General features: G+C 37.8%; 1 protein-coding gene across 3 annotated transcripts; it reads right to left on the reverse strand.

Moving 5' to 3' along the window:
• Window positions 1-1,593: 1,593 nt before the first annotated feature.
• LOC143706813 (putative peptidyl-tRNA hydrolase 2) lies at window positions 1,594-14,633 on the reverse strand. Of its 3 annotated transcripts, none has more exons than XM_077199158.1 (7): window positions 14,385-14,633; window positions 13,926-14,000; window positions 13,602-13,673; window positions 12,002-12,076; window positions 10,635-10,732; window positions 6,240-6,354; window positions 1,594-4,333 (listed from the first exon to the last, which is right to left on the reverse strand). In XM_077199158.1, the coding sequence occupies exons 1-7, from the start codon at window positions 14,487-14,489 to the stop codon at window positions 4,247-4,249; spliced, it is 627 nt and encodes a 208-aa protein (XP_077055273.1). In that variant the 5' UTR covers window positions 14,490-14,633; the 3' UTR covers window positions 1,594-4,246. The 3 variants fall into 3 exon arrangements, with proteins under 3 accessions (XP_077055273.1, XP_077055275.1, XP_077055274.1); XM_077199160.1 differs by having other exon boundaries at window positions 13,926-14,008; XM_077199159.1 differs by having other exon boundaries at window positions 13,926-14,008; window positions 14,601-14,631.
• Between the last annotated feature and the right edge of the window lie 236 nt (window positions 14,634-14,869).

Here is a 14,869-nt window from a genome sequence, read left to right on the forward strand (position 1 = left end):
AACGTTAGATGTACTATACTAAATGTATTAGATTTAATATATGGATAGACATATTTTTTTTAAAACATTGTGATGGATTGGAAATGTCATTTAACAGCATGCGCCATCGGGTGAATTGCGCGCGCAACTGAAGAGAGGGCGGGCATCCTGGACGTGAAATACATTTATGTTAATATACGTTTGTCAATATTGTAAGTGTCTGTCTGTCTATCGTACGTTTTTTTTGGTATATATTTTTTTATTTGATTTTTTATTAATAATGTGGGTTTGAAATACTTTTTAATCATAATAATTATCCCCAAACTACCCATCTAAAAGTGTAAGTCAATGCAGGACAGGACAGCAACTGACATTACATATTTCTGTGCATTCATTTCTACTTTAAGTACCGGTAGTTTAATTTCCATGTCTGTCTGGGACAAGCCGACAAGCTTTGTTTTCTGAATGTTTCTTGGGCCATTTTGATGATTGTTGAAGTGTAACAAAGTAATTAACCATTATTAGGCCTATATACCTTTGAATCTGTTTAAATATAATGAGCAAATATATATTTAAGGCATTACATGCTACGTTTGTATAGGTACACGGTAGGGTTCAAACCCCTAAAACACATTTTTGAGATGTTGCAAATGACTGAAAACAATGAAAACATTATTTTTGAATGAGTGGAAAGTGGTTGTTTTTCTTATTATCCTAAGCCATTAGAAAGGTTTAAGAAATTCACAGAATTTGACACTATAGTGCAAAATCTGAATTGCAATGGACTTGAGCACAAATGTCATGCACAAGCAAGTTCTGTGACCACTAGTTGTTTCTATTACTGTTGCTGCATCGTAATTTAAAAAATGAAAACAAATTTTTTTGTTGAATTTTGAGTCTGCATTCAATATCTACCCTTGCAGCTAAAATAGTTTTGGCAAAAGCAAATTTATCAAAAATAGTGATGAAATCATTGCAAGTAAAAATGACCAACACAATTATTAACTCACATTGTCACAAAGATACTTTGTGCAACGAATCAAGGAATATAAGTTTAATGGTCGTCTCTTGTTCTTCATTGCCAGTAATTGAAATACTGACCAATCCCAATGTCTGCAATCACTACATGGGTATGCACATTAAGTGGTGCCAGAAAGCCAGTTTAATGTTGCTGTTCTGTGCAAGAGACATGATTTCTCTTGTATGATTAAAATCACATATCCAATATCACTATGGATGAAGTGTTCAGGATGAGTCTCACAACTCATATTTATTCCATCTACTGCAACAGGAAGTCACTCCCCGTGTCCGAATATGCCTACATCCCAACTATACAGTATAGTAGCAGCAAGATAAATAATGTCTGAATTTATAGTATTCATAAAATTCATTAAAAAATAGGCTAAATCTACTCAAATAACATACTGCTCCCGCTAAGCAGAGTATCCAATTACCACTAAACTCTTCCATGAAGTAAAAGTAGATTAATTTAAAATAAATCGACTGACTTTGTGGGCCACATAAAAACAGGATGGATCTAATATGTCCCCATTGTTAAAAAAAAAAACCATCCTTGTACCTAATTTCACTTAGAAAAAATTATACAATAATACATTTGATTTAAACAGTTTTTATCGTTGTAATAGATGTAAATGATTAAACATGTATCATCTGAATCAATAAGATTGTCTTGTTTAAGTTGGTTACTTGAAATGTTACTAGAAATAGAAACGTCAAGACTGATGACCCCAAGCTTAACAAAAGCTGATACACAAACAAAAAGACATTCTGAGGATGCACACCAAATTGTCAAATTCCACCTAATATGGGGAACTAAAGAAAAAAAAGAGAGAAAAGGAAACGTGCATGTATTTATGTGAAGATTGGGCAAAACCTATGAGAAGAGTATGATAAAAATGTCAGAAATCGAAATTGATAACATGCATCACCCAGGGATCCAGAGGAATTGGTGCTTGGCTTATGTTTAACAGTATGATATGTATAATAACAGAGTATGTTATATAATAGTAATAGCCTTTAAATATAATACTGTATAAGTATTCAAGCTAACATATTTACATAAATAGCTACACACAGGCAGATTTCATCATCACAAAGGGATCGGGTTCGTTTAATTGTAAACAATAAAAAATAACATTCACACAATAAAAAAAGAAGAGACATGTTATACATTATACTTTGACAATGGCTATTTGATTTCACAATCATCAAAACATTGGGTTCTACAGGCACATTAAAGGGATAGTTCACCCCAAAACGAAAATTTTGTAATTTACTTCCCCTCATGTTGTTCCAGACCAGTATGAATTTCTTTCTTCTGCTGAGCATAAAAAAAATATTTTTAAGATTGTTGTAACCAGATAGTTGACAGCTCCCATTAAATTCCATAGTAGGAAAAAAATACCATGAAAGTCTTTTGTGTTCAACAGAAAAAATTAATATAGGTTTGGAACACAAGGGTGAGTAAATTATGACAACCTTTTCATTTTTGGGTGAACTATCCCTTTAAGTATAACACTTACATGTGATTATAATTCATTGTACATTTTTATACACTGCTATTTAATTGACAACTCCTTTTTGAGGACATTTTTTTAGCTCTATAGAAATTCAGGGATCTGTTGATAATATCAATGTCTTCTCACTTAATTTAAAAGCTTTAAAAATGCAATGATTTGAACATGTCTGTTGTTGTTAAACTATTTAGGTGGGTTTTACTTTTTCCCCCCACAGGTTCACTCAGTAATTTCTTCCTTCAATAAAAAGTTACAATATAAATAAATAAATTGTAATATTGAAACTATGTTCTAATCACATACATTCACATAAGATAAAGACTACAATAATTTCAGTGGCTTAATAAAAGCCGTTTTATTTTACATAGAGTGAGTCACCTCATGTTGAGTCGCATTATCAGTTGAATGCTACTTATGTTACCTCAGTAATCCACCTCCCTTTTGCTTGACATGTATTTCTACAAATGTATTAATAGGGGTGGGCGATACAAGCAAAAAATTTAATATCTAGACCAAATTTTATTCGGTAACCATTTCAATTATCCACTTTAGACATTCTTCTAACTTTGCAGCTATATGTCAACTTACTCTCATTAAAGTATTAGTAGACTCTCTGCTTACACTTTATTTTTGTGGTTTCCAACAGACATTCTACTGACTATATGTAACTTTGCAAGTATGTGTCAACTTATTCTACAAACCTAACAGTCTACTAATACTCTAATGAAAGTTAGTTGACATGTAGTTGCAAAGTTACTTATAGTAAGTAGAATGTCTGAAATTGACCATCAAAATAAAGTCTAACCTCAAAAACTAATTAACGGTAGATCTGTCACAAATTTGATGAATTTAGATTTAGAAAATAATGTTTTCACAGCAAGCAATGAGGCTTTTCTCTTTTTAGCTATGTATGACGTTTTTATGTTTTTAAAGCCTCATCTCCATTTAAAATTTTGAATAACCTTCCATGTCAATGCTGAAAAACTGACTAAATAAAAGTTACCCAACAGAATTTAGTTTTAATTTTTTTAAACTCAATTCCTGAAATAATTCATTAAGTGTGATCGCTTTTCATAAGGGATTAAGTGAAAGTGGTTAAACATGCATGTGGTCATGTAAACACGTAAGAGATGTTCTTTAATGCTTTTATAGACTTGCGCATGTAAATGTTACAAATATACAAAATGGTAACTCTTAAATATATGTGAGTTTTGTTGAGTGATTTAATAAAAGAAGCAGCTTATTTGAATCATTTGTTTGTGAATCTGACTATACCGCACTGTATGTTTGTTTTTGTGTGCAGCTCCCAATGACAAGTCAATATCATTTTGCAATACACTTCCTTTTCACATCACAACCAACTCACATTCACAATTGGTGTAATATATATATATATATTTTTTTTTATCGTAGTACTGGAGATTCAGCCTTACAGGACACACCCTCATAACCACAATAGAAACAATACTCAAAATAGTTATACTGGTAGACAAACAGTTATACCGGTATAGCGGTATATCGCCCACCCCTAGGTATCAGTAACAGAAAATGTTTGCTTTCGCGTGAAGATGCATTCACGTCGCCAGCTGTCAGTATAAGTCATCACAACATAAACAAAAAATTACTGAGTGCACCTTTATCTTGAGAACCATGCTACTGTGGGCAAACGCTGACCCCTGTTCTTTCTGTGGTACATCACACATCTACACTTGAAGAGTTTTCCCTCAGTGTTACAGCAGTTTCAGGCTGCCTGTGACGTTATTCACCATCTCCTCTTCTCCTATGATGGCAAGCACAGTGCATGAACCTGGCTCCACCTGAACACACAAACACAATCCAAAAATCAATTCCAGGCTTTATCAATATAGTTACACAAAATTGCATCAGACAAAATGCATCTTCCTCTCATACGTCTTCCTCTCCATATATTTTCCTTTTTTTTGTCAAATACAGGTCCTTCTAAAAAAATTAGCATATTGTGATAAAGTTCATTATTTTCCATAATGTAATGATAAAAATTAAACTTTCATATATTTTAGATTCATTGCACACCAACTGAAATATTTCAGGTCTTTTATTGTTTCAATACTGATGATTTTGGCATAGAGCTCATGAAAACTCAAAACTCCTATCTCAAAATATTAGCATATCATGAAAAGGGTCTCTAAACGAGCTTTTAACCTAATCATCTGAATCAACTAATTAACTCTAAACACCTGCAAAAGATTCCTGAGGCTTTTAAAAACTCCCAGCCTGTTTCATTACTCAAAACCGCAATCATGGGTAAGACTGCCGACCTGACTGCTGTCCAGAAGGCCATCATTGACACCCTCAAGCAAGAGGGTAAGACACAGAAAGAAATTTCTGAACAAATAGGCTGTTCCCAGGGTGCTGTATCAAGGCACCTCAGTGGGAAGTCTGTGGGAAGGAAAAAGTGTGGCAAAAAACGCTGCACAACGAGAAGAGGTGACCGGACCCTGAGGAAGATTGTGGAGAAGGACCGATTCCAGACCTTGGAGGACCTGCGGAAGCAGTGGACTGAGTCTGGAGTAGAAACATCCAGAGCCACCGTGCACAGGCGTGTGCAGGAAATGGGCTACAGGTGCCGCATTCCCCAGGTCAAGCCACTTTTGAACCAGAAACAGCGGCAGAAGCGCCTGACCTGGGGTACAGAGAAGCAGAACTGGACTTCAGGCATTTTGGCATTTCCTTCTCCCCAGTCTTCCTCCAGACTCTGGCACCTTGATTTCCGAATGACATGCAAAAATTGCTTTCATCCGAAAAAAGTACTTTGGACCACTGAGCAACAGTCCAGTACTGCTTCTCTGTAGCCCAGGTCAGGCGCTTCTGCCGCTGTTTCTGGTTCAAAAGTGGCTTGACCTGGGGAATGCGACACCTGTAGCCCATTTCCTGCACACGCCTGTGCACGGTGGCTCTGGATGTTTCTACTCCAGACTCAGTCCACTGCTTCCGCAGGTCCTCCAAGGTCTGGAATCGGTCCTTCTCCACAATCTTCCTCAGGGTCCGGTCACCTCTTCTCGTTGTGCAGCGTTTTTTGCCACACTTTTTCCTTCCCACAGACTTCCCACTGAGGTGCCTTGATACAGCACCCTGGGAACAGCCTATTTGTTCAGAAATTTCTTTCTGTGTCTTACCCTCTTGCTTGAGGGTGTCAATGATGGCCTTCTGGACAGCAGTCAGGTCGGCAGTCTTATCCATGATTGCGGTTTTGAGTAATGAAACAGGCTGGGAGTTTTTAAAAGCCTCAGGAATCTTTTGCAGGTGTTTAGAGTTAATTAGTTGATTCAGATGATTAGGTTAAAAGCTTGTTTAGAGACCCTTTTCATGATATGCTAATATTTTGAGATAGGAATTTGGGGTTTTCATGAGCTGTATGCCAAAATCATCAGTATTAAAACAATAAAAGACCTGAAATATTTCAGTTGGTGTGCAATGAATCTAAAATATATGAAAGTTTAATTTTTATCATTACATTATGGAAAATAATGAACTTTATCACAATATGCTAATTTTTTTAGAAGGACCTGTACATGTAAGAAATTAGGATATACAACCATAACCCAAGGACAAATGTAGTGTCTCTAATACTTTTATATACTATTTTAGGTTGTAAACTTATAAAAACAGAATAGTACAGTCCTACTTTATGCCACAATAAACTATAACCACAATTGTCATGCACGTTTGGCATGTGTCGCTAACCTGTGTGTGTCCAGCGTCCTGTACCAGCTTTGTAGGAAGACTGAGGCTCATAGCAAGAGCCTGCAATTCCAACAGGTGTGCCATGTTAGTGCCTTGTAACACAATCTTCTTAGATCTAAACAGCCACAAAAACATACAAATACATGTGACTTAGGTTTTAATAGATGCTTTGATTTGCTGATGATTCCTTTTTTAAAAATCTGAATACAGATCGGTTTAATAGGGCCTGTTTACACCTGGTCACTTCATGTATTGTCTCTGATTGGATAGCTATTTGATCATGAAAAGACCAGGTGTAAACACCCTCCGAAACGTTTTTGAGATGGATTTAAATCTGAACACTCCAACCACTTAAGGAGGTGGTTTGAGATGCATTCCAGATTATTGAAACCACATATGTAAATTTTACTCCTCCCAAAAAATGTGTGAGAACGTGGTATAGGCTATATGACATTAGTGAGTATCTCTTTAGCGAGCCAAAGTGCAATCTGACACAAATTAAACTATAAGTTCAGTTTCATTAAATGTAGTGAGACAAGTGCTGATGTCGCTCTCTCTCCTATTGTGGTCTTTGATCTTGAAATTAGCTGATAAAACACAGCTCATATCTGTTGCTTTGGTTGACGTGAACTTCTTATATTTTCATATAGCATGGGAATTGAAGATCAGATTTATAATCAGTTTGCAGAGACACATAGATGTGGCCAAGTGTAAATTAATCCATTTTAAAGCAGTCATGACAGGAGAAATCAAACTTGCCTTGATCTTTTGACATATAAGTGCCCTTGTACCATTAAAACATTCTTCAAGTTCATAGCTTAAAACATTAAAAAAGGCTTGTTTGGATATTGTGGAATTTGTGACATCACACATATGCCTTCCTCCAGAGCAAGACATTGACTCCACCCAGTGATGTTCAGTCACAGCTAACACTTGCCTACATCAGTTACGAGCATCATATTGCGTTAAAAGCAAATACAACCCATTATATAATAACTGACACTGTCTGTTGTTTTGTTTTGTAAACAAGGCATATAATGTCAGCTGTATTGAATCTGACAGCAGCTGCATATCAAAACCGCCTGTAAATGAGTAAAACACTGATTGGCTGTTCAGTTTAGCAAACAAGTCAGTGCACGAGAATACATGCAAAACTGAAGAAAGCGAGCAATAAAGAAGTCATGACGGCACAGACAGAATGTTGTTCTAATTTTACATCATCTTACCTGAGCATTCCACTGCACAAATTTTTTCATAATAACATGAGTGAAGTGGAATAAAGAACGTGATAAGCATGATTGATATTCAAAACAGTAAGCAAGTGCTGCTTTGTTTATGGTTTGTATACCTGCAGTCTTAGTTTCGCTCTACCTTTTTGAATGGCGAATATAGACGAATATATCTAGGACTGAAATAGACAGTTATCCCTTTTACATGCTGGCACAGAATGCACGTGCTAGTTGACAAGTCGCCTGAAGTCCTTTCGGCGTATTCAAGCACAATTGGATTTCATCAGCGCTAGTTCTTTGGCATCGGTTTGGTGTGCTATTCACATGCTATAGTGAGTGGGTATTGATATTGTTTCCTATGCAATGATGTTAGCCAATCATAGCAGTGGCCATTTAATGACAAATCCATTTCATGACTCATTGAAACAAACAGTAAAAACTCGAAGTGACGAAGTATAAACAGGCCGCTGGACTACCAGTGAAAAAACTTTTTTTTGTGTATACACATAAAATAAATTAAAAGATTAAAAGATTTTTTGAAACAAGTTTCTTGTGTTCAAAAGGGTTGCATTTATTTGAATCCAGTAAAAACTGTAATAATGTGAAATATTATTACAATTTAAAATAACAGTTTTCTATTTTAAATTTTAATTTCTGTGATGGCAAAGCATTTTCAGCAACCATTACTCCATATGATGCGCACGGGTCAATCCCGCACAAGCTGGTGGAAACCTCACTGACTCGACACCAGGTTCCAGACAAGTTCAGGGACCTCATTCTGAACTATTATAACTGTTTTAGTTTGAGAGTCGCCTCTGGATCAACAACATTTGGATTTCATAGGCAGGAGAAAGGAATAATCACAGGGTGCACTCTCAGTGACTTTGTTTGCCTTAGCCATGAATATGCTAGTTAAGTCAGCAGAGGAATGCACAGGTCCACTCATCCGGTCAGGTGTGCATCAGCCCCAGATCAGAGCTGATCTGACGGTGACCACAACATCCGCACCAGGATGCAGATGGATCCTCCAAGGCCTTGAAAGCCTCATCAGCTGGGCCCGAATGGACTTTTAAACAGCCAAGTCCCAAACCCTTGTGGTGAGGAAGGAAAATGTAACCGACAAGTTCTGTTTCTCCCTGGGTGGAGTCCAAATTCCATCAATCACAGAGAAGCCAGTTAAGAGCCTGGGAAAAGTCTTTAACAGCACACTTAGGGACACAGCCGCACTTCATGAAACCGGAAAAGAGTTGCACGCCTGGATTGCAGCAGTGGACAAGTCAGGGCTGCCAGGAAAGTTTTAAGCCTGGATTTTCCAACATGGCATCCTGCCGCAACTCCTCTGGCCTCTGCTGGTTTACGACATTGAGAGAGGAAGATAAGCCACTCCCTTTGTAGGTGGTTGGGTCTCCCTCGTAACATCAGCTGCATAGCCTTGTTCGGTAGTATGAACAAGCTACAACTCCCCTTCAGCAGCCTGTCAGAGGAGTTAAAGGGTTCCAGAGCAAGAGAGGTGCTGTTGTACAGAGAGTCCACTGACATCTAAGTGTCCTCAGCTGGCATGGAAGTGAAGACAGGTAGGAAGTGGAGGTCCCAGGAGGCAGTCGACCAGGCTGTAGCGCTTCTGCAGCACAGTGTGCTAGTAGGGACAATGGCATCAGGACGTGCAGGGCTTAGCTGTATCCAAAGACCGCGATACGACAAGGCCCAGAAAAGGACAGGCTGGCCCATGAAGAAATCAGAGCAGGAGTAGAGGAAAACCGCATCAGCAGGATGGAGGGATCCGACAAGAGGCGTGGACTCGATGGGAACAGTTGATGGACCGAAAGATTTCGTGGTCTGAGCTGTGGAAAGTGAAGTCACACCGGCTCCAGTTCCTTATCCAATCAGTCTACAATGTCCTCCCCAGTCCAACCAACCTCTTCTCCTGGGAACTGATAGACACCCCTGCATGCCCCCTATACCAAAAAAGACTATCCCAGGAGCACATATTAAGCTGCTGCCCTAAAGCTCTGGGAGAGAGATGTTATCAGTGGCACCACGACCAGGTGCTAGGGGTCATTGCAGAAGCCATCAACACCAGGACCTCTCTCAGCAGGCACCAGCAGCCAGCACAGCGCTCAATCGCATTGGTCAAGGCTGGAGAGAAACCACCACGGAGCAGGAACCCAGCAGGGAGACTTCTGGCAACAGCCCGGGCTTGGCAGCTAAAGGTCGACCTTGGAAGGTAGCTCAAATTCCCAGAGACCATCGCCACTACCACACTTAGGCCTGACATGGTCCTGCTTTCAGAATCATCAAGGCAGGTGGTCCAACTGGAATTGACTGTGCCCTGGGAAGACCAAATGGAATAGGCGTTTGAACAGAAGAGGGCCAAGTACGAGAAGTTGGCAGGTGAATGGCTTAGCAAAGGATGGAAGACCCGCTGCCTCCCCATCGAGGTTGGCTGCCGAGGGGTTACCGCCCAGTCGGTCTGCGAGGCCCTCAAGCTTCCGGGAACCAGGGGACTGCACAAGAAGAAAGCCATCAGGAACATCACGGATGCCGCTGAGAAGGCATCTAGATTGGGCTGTGGATCAAAAGGGGGGATCCATGGATCACACAAGCTACCTAGACACAAGTCAGGGACTGGTCATCCCTGGCTGGATCACCTGGGCGAGGGTGTATGATGCTGAAAGACACGAAACACCAGATGACCCCAGGTTACAGCACTTATGATGCGTCTACGTTGCACCAGAAATCATTCTAATATGTTGATTTTATGCTCTGTTACCTATCCATTATTAATGGTGCTCAATTATTAATAATGGTTCTTATTAGTATGAATGTTTTCAACATTCATAATAAGAGATGTGTCTTGAGCACCAAATTAACCTATTAGAATGATTTGTGAAGGATTATGTGACACTGGAGTATTGAAAATCATTTTTGCCATCATGAGAATAAATTACATTTTAAAAATTATTAAAACAAATAAGTTATTTTAAACTGTAATAATGTTTTTACTGTATTTTTATCAAATAAATGCAGCCTTGGTAAGCATAAGAGACTTCTTTCAAAAACACTAACAAATTTGTACTTAATGCAGCGTTGAACTAGTAATGTATTCAGGAAACAATCTAGGAATCAAGCTAAAGTAGAAGGATAAGACAACATTGGCATCTCTTACCCAGCATGATCCCATCTCCAGGCCATTTCCCTCCAGCTGTTTTTCTCCTGCAAAGCCTGATACAAACCCACCGCAGCATGACCCACCTGCGCCGCCACCTATAGACACATTGCTCATCTCAATTCTATTGAAATACACGGACCATACACAGGACGTTATTCTCTAACAAATAGTACATACCGTAACCAGTCAGTGTTCAAAACCATCTGCTTGCCTTAGCTCGATTCAAAACAGTAAGCTTGTAATAATGTTTTTAATTCCAGTGGTACTGGTGGATTTCCGCGGGAAATTCGAGCATGTCTTTGCATCATTACGTCACATCTGTACACATGAAGGCTACACACGTACACGTAGTTCTCGGCTAGTAGGCTATATTGCGTGTGAGGATGTTTGAGGTGGAGATTTATAGCCTTTTCTCACAGCACTTGATATAATTAAACTTATCAATTTGATTGTGGATCCAGAAAGGTTCAAACGACAATCACCAGTGATAACTGGAGATTCACCCGTTGTAAAATGCAAAAGACTTTGGAGTGGCTACATAAAAAAAGAGACTGCAATCGGGCCCATGGAAAAACAAGGATAAATATCGGAAGGGCATTAAATATAGTCAAGCAATGCTGATGTGGTTAACATTAACATTTTGAGAACAAAGTATAATTTGCACGGTTGGACGTGATATGATAAGCGATCGTGAAATTTAATCAGCTCGATTTACTGCAATGCCTTTTTCCCTTTTTTGGTCAGAACAAAAGTGGATGCTACTTCAGTTCAGATGAAATGTTCAGATGAAAATTCTTATGTTGGTCATACTTCCAAAAAGTAGAATCTGTGATTCCGAATGAAAGTATCCGGTGACTGACAGCCGCACATTCTCCTCAAAACATTGGATTCATCCGCGCTGTGCCATGCCGAGGCACAACCCACGTAAAGTTGATAATGCCGTGAATAACTGCAATTGCAGATTTTGAACAGAGATGGCGACAAAGAGGAAAAACTATGGACTGCAATTTGAATTATAATAATATAATAATTATTTAAAACATTACATTGTATTTTTTAACGCATATTATTTTACATAGTTTGACAAAGGTAGTTGATTTGTTATTTATTGGCTAAGCAATTTTAATTCTGCCGTTCCAAAAATAGAATGTGACCTCTGTGTAAAAATGTCATTATGATTGGTACAAAGAGTCCAATATTGCATTGTTAGATTTTCACATAATTCATGAGAGGGAACACCCTCCTGATACATGAGATCACAAAACAGAGGAAAACTCAAACACACACACAAAAACACAGACACACCCTCAATCTCATTCATCTCTATAGTAAGTGTGTTGTAAAATTGTTAAAATAATATCTACCTTCCCGACACCCATGGACAGCTCCATATTTACAACAAAAACCATTTTAAACATCAGGTCCTCATCCCCCTCTTCCTGTAAATTAAAAGACAACAACAAATAGGGTTACACAATTAAAAAAAATAATAATAGTAATCGATTGATCATGGCCCGCCTTGATTACACAGCATTCTATTTATTAGATCTATCCATGTTGAGACAAAAGTGTGTATTTATAAAAATGTTTTGCAATGTTGAGAACTGTACTCAGTGAGGCGAGGAATACAATGGCCAATCAGAGATATTTAAATTAGTCACTGCAATGACGGTATTTTCTCAAAATGTCAAAATTTAGTTCAGCTTGAGTTCTGCACTCTTGCATGCTCTCATTATAACCAACAAATTGTAGACAGTATGTAAATAAGAGATTTATTATGTAGTGTAGACAACTTCACTGATTATCAATAGCTACAGTTATTATAAAGAGAGTGCTCTGCTCACTTTCTGTAGGCCTATATATTCTTTCTATTCATCATTTAAATAAAACTTTTGTTTTTAATGCTGCTAAGAGGACCAATTCCCATGCATGCACTGCACAGTTTCAGACAAAGCAATAATATTTAAGTGCAGGGGCCTCACCAGATTTAAGAATTAAACCCCCAGTTTCAGGGGGTTTAAGTTTTTATTTTATTTTACTCTCATAGTGCCCATATTCTTGCAAAGCTCGATATATGAAGTGTGAATTCTAGACCAGGGTAATTAATAAAATCTTAAACCACCATGGATTTTTTTTCATAATGAATATATGGGTTCCTTCTAGCGATGCAAAGGTCTAAAACCTTTTAGAAGATACATTGTGATTTTAAAAAATGATTACTACAAATTTCTTATACTATTCTTATTCAGTTCATTATGAACAAGTTGTTCATAATGAAGTTAGGCTACACCTAGTTTCTGTAAATAAAACATTTGAAAACAAGCAGATGTGTAATTATGAGAGGATATATATTAGCCTATGAAAATTGAAAAAAAAATTAATTTAAAATGGTGGGAACCACTACCATAAATTGTAGCATGTATCATGTGAGACAATCCCGAAACTTTAATGAATGACTACAGATTTATAAATTAGCTGTTAACTAAAATAAAAAGATATCTGCTTGTTTATGTATGTATATACTGTATATAAAGAATATACCATGATGTTTCTTTAAAAAAAAAAAAGTATTTTACAGTAGATTCAATTAATAAACTTTAATAATCACAATAATGAGGGAAATGTTTGACAGTTACGATTTTGTCAAATTAGTGCAGTCCTATATAAAGTGATTGTCTCTCTTCAGAAAAGTTTTGGACCAAACCGCTCAATTCATATCGATTAGTTTTATGATCTCTTTATGAACTTTTTGAAGCATCAACGTGTCAGTTGCGTAGCTGTCAATGGAAGGACAGAAAGCTCTCAGATTTCATCAAAAAGATCTTCATTTGTGTTCCGAAGATGAACAAGAGTCTTGCAGGTTTGGAACAAATTGAGGGTGAGTAATTATTGACAGAATTTTAATTTTAGGGTGAACTAATAACCCTTTAAACAATGTATGTCTGTCTGTCTGCAGGTATGTACCTCGTTCTCCAGTTTGTTGAAGTAATACATTGCAGCCTCCTCTGCAGACACATTCTGTGTGTGTAAGAGTGCCTGGAACAGATCAATAAAATCATCTCACTACAAAAGACAGCAATCATGACATTACATTCATATTTTATGAACATCAGCTTCTGCTACCACAGAAGGTAAATCAGAGTCTAATGTCCAGTATACAAACTGTTAGGTTGCTCAAAATATTTTGATATTTACTATGCAGTACTGGTTGACTCTAAAGTGGTTGTTTCTCAAATGCACTACCACTTCATTCATTGTAAGCAGGTATGTGTAAAATGCTGTATATACCTGTTTGGCTGCCTCCTCGGGTATGTCCAACTCTCTGAGCTGCTGCAGGAATACAGGGTTCACTTCCTGCTGGGACTCCATTTCTAAAATACAGACATGCACATAAACCCCCTTATTAACATACTGTTTTCTAAAAAACTGTAAGTGATGTACTGTCACGTTTTAATTGAAGATAGCAGCCTCTTCACAGAAGTACCCCTTACAGAACCATTAGGTTCAATTAGGTCAAAATGAACGCAATGTCTTTCACTGCCGACACCTCCCGAATCATTCAAAATCAACTGACCGTCCGTTATATATAAATTAATATTTTCATGCTACATCAGGTTTGTAGCTGCTGATGCTAATGCCAGTATTGCCAATAATTTTGGGGAATTTTTAAACAATCTAAGTGAAAGCAGCTCAGGGCAATTGTATTCTGTAGTTTAGGGTGTTGACGATCGTGTCTCTTAACGTTACCTGCTTTACTGAACTACTGAACGAGCGATTATCCCCCAATGCGACTGTGAGCTTCTTAGCGAGCGGTTGTTTCGTCTTTTTACTTCCAAATGGGCATAGAGTCATTTGTGATATTTGCGATTATTTTTAACCTCTCATTTCCATTCAACGTCGCTTATAGTTTTAGAAAAAATGCTGCAACAATAGCTTTCTACGCAAACGTGAACTACACATTACCGTATACACCGAGTTCATGGGTCATGTCGGTTACATTTCCGGGTCATCTTACTCTATAATTCCAAAGCCACTTCTTCTCTGACAAACCTCCTAGATTATGCGTTTCGTTCTGTAACTAACAAACAAAATTAAATCATTTCGGTTAATAAGACTATATCCATCCTCACACCGCAGGTAAAATTCCCCTCGCGTTTATTCATTATTCCTACATAGTGGATGCACAAAAAAATAGAAAGAACTACAAACATGGCGGACATTCTTGAGGCCAC

This window comes from Siphateles boraxobius, unplaced genomic scaffold (assembly GCF_051911475.1).
Source record: "Siphateles boraxobius isolate OS27281-9 unplaced genomic scaffold, OSU_SipBor_1 41, whole genome shotgun sequence".
NCBI classification, from domain to species: Eukaryota; Metazoa; Chordata; class Actinopteri; order Cypriniformes; family Leuciscidae; genus Siphateles; species Siphateles boraxobius.

Excerpts from the sequence above, each read along its gene's own strand:
- LOC143706813 (XM_077199158.1), bottom strand. The coding sequence starts at position 14,489 with ATGACTCTATGCCCATTTGGAAGTAAAAAGACGAAACAACCGCTCGCT. Across the intron at positions 10,733-12,001 it reads TGTCCATGGGTGTCGGGAAG|GTGGCGGCGCAGGTGGGTCA; the intron begins GTAGATATTATT and ends ATGTGTCTATAG. Across the intron at positions 4,334-6,239 it reads AGGACGCTGGACACACACAG|GTGGAGCCAGGTTCATGCAC; the intron begins GTTAGCGACACA and ends TTGTGTGTTCAG.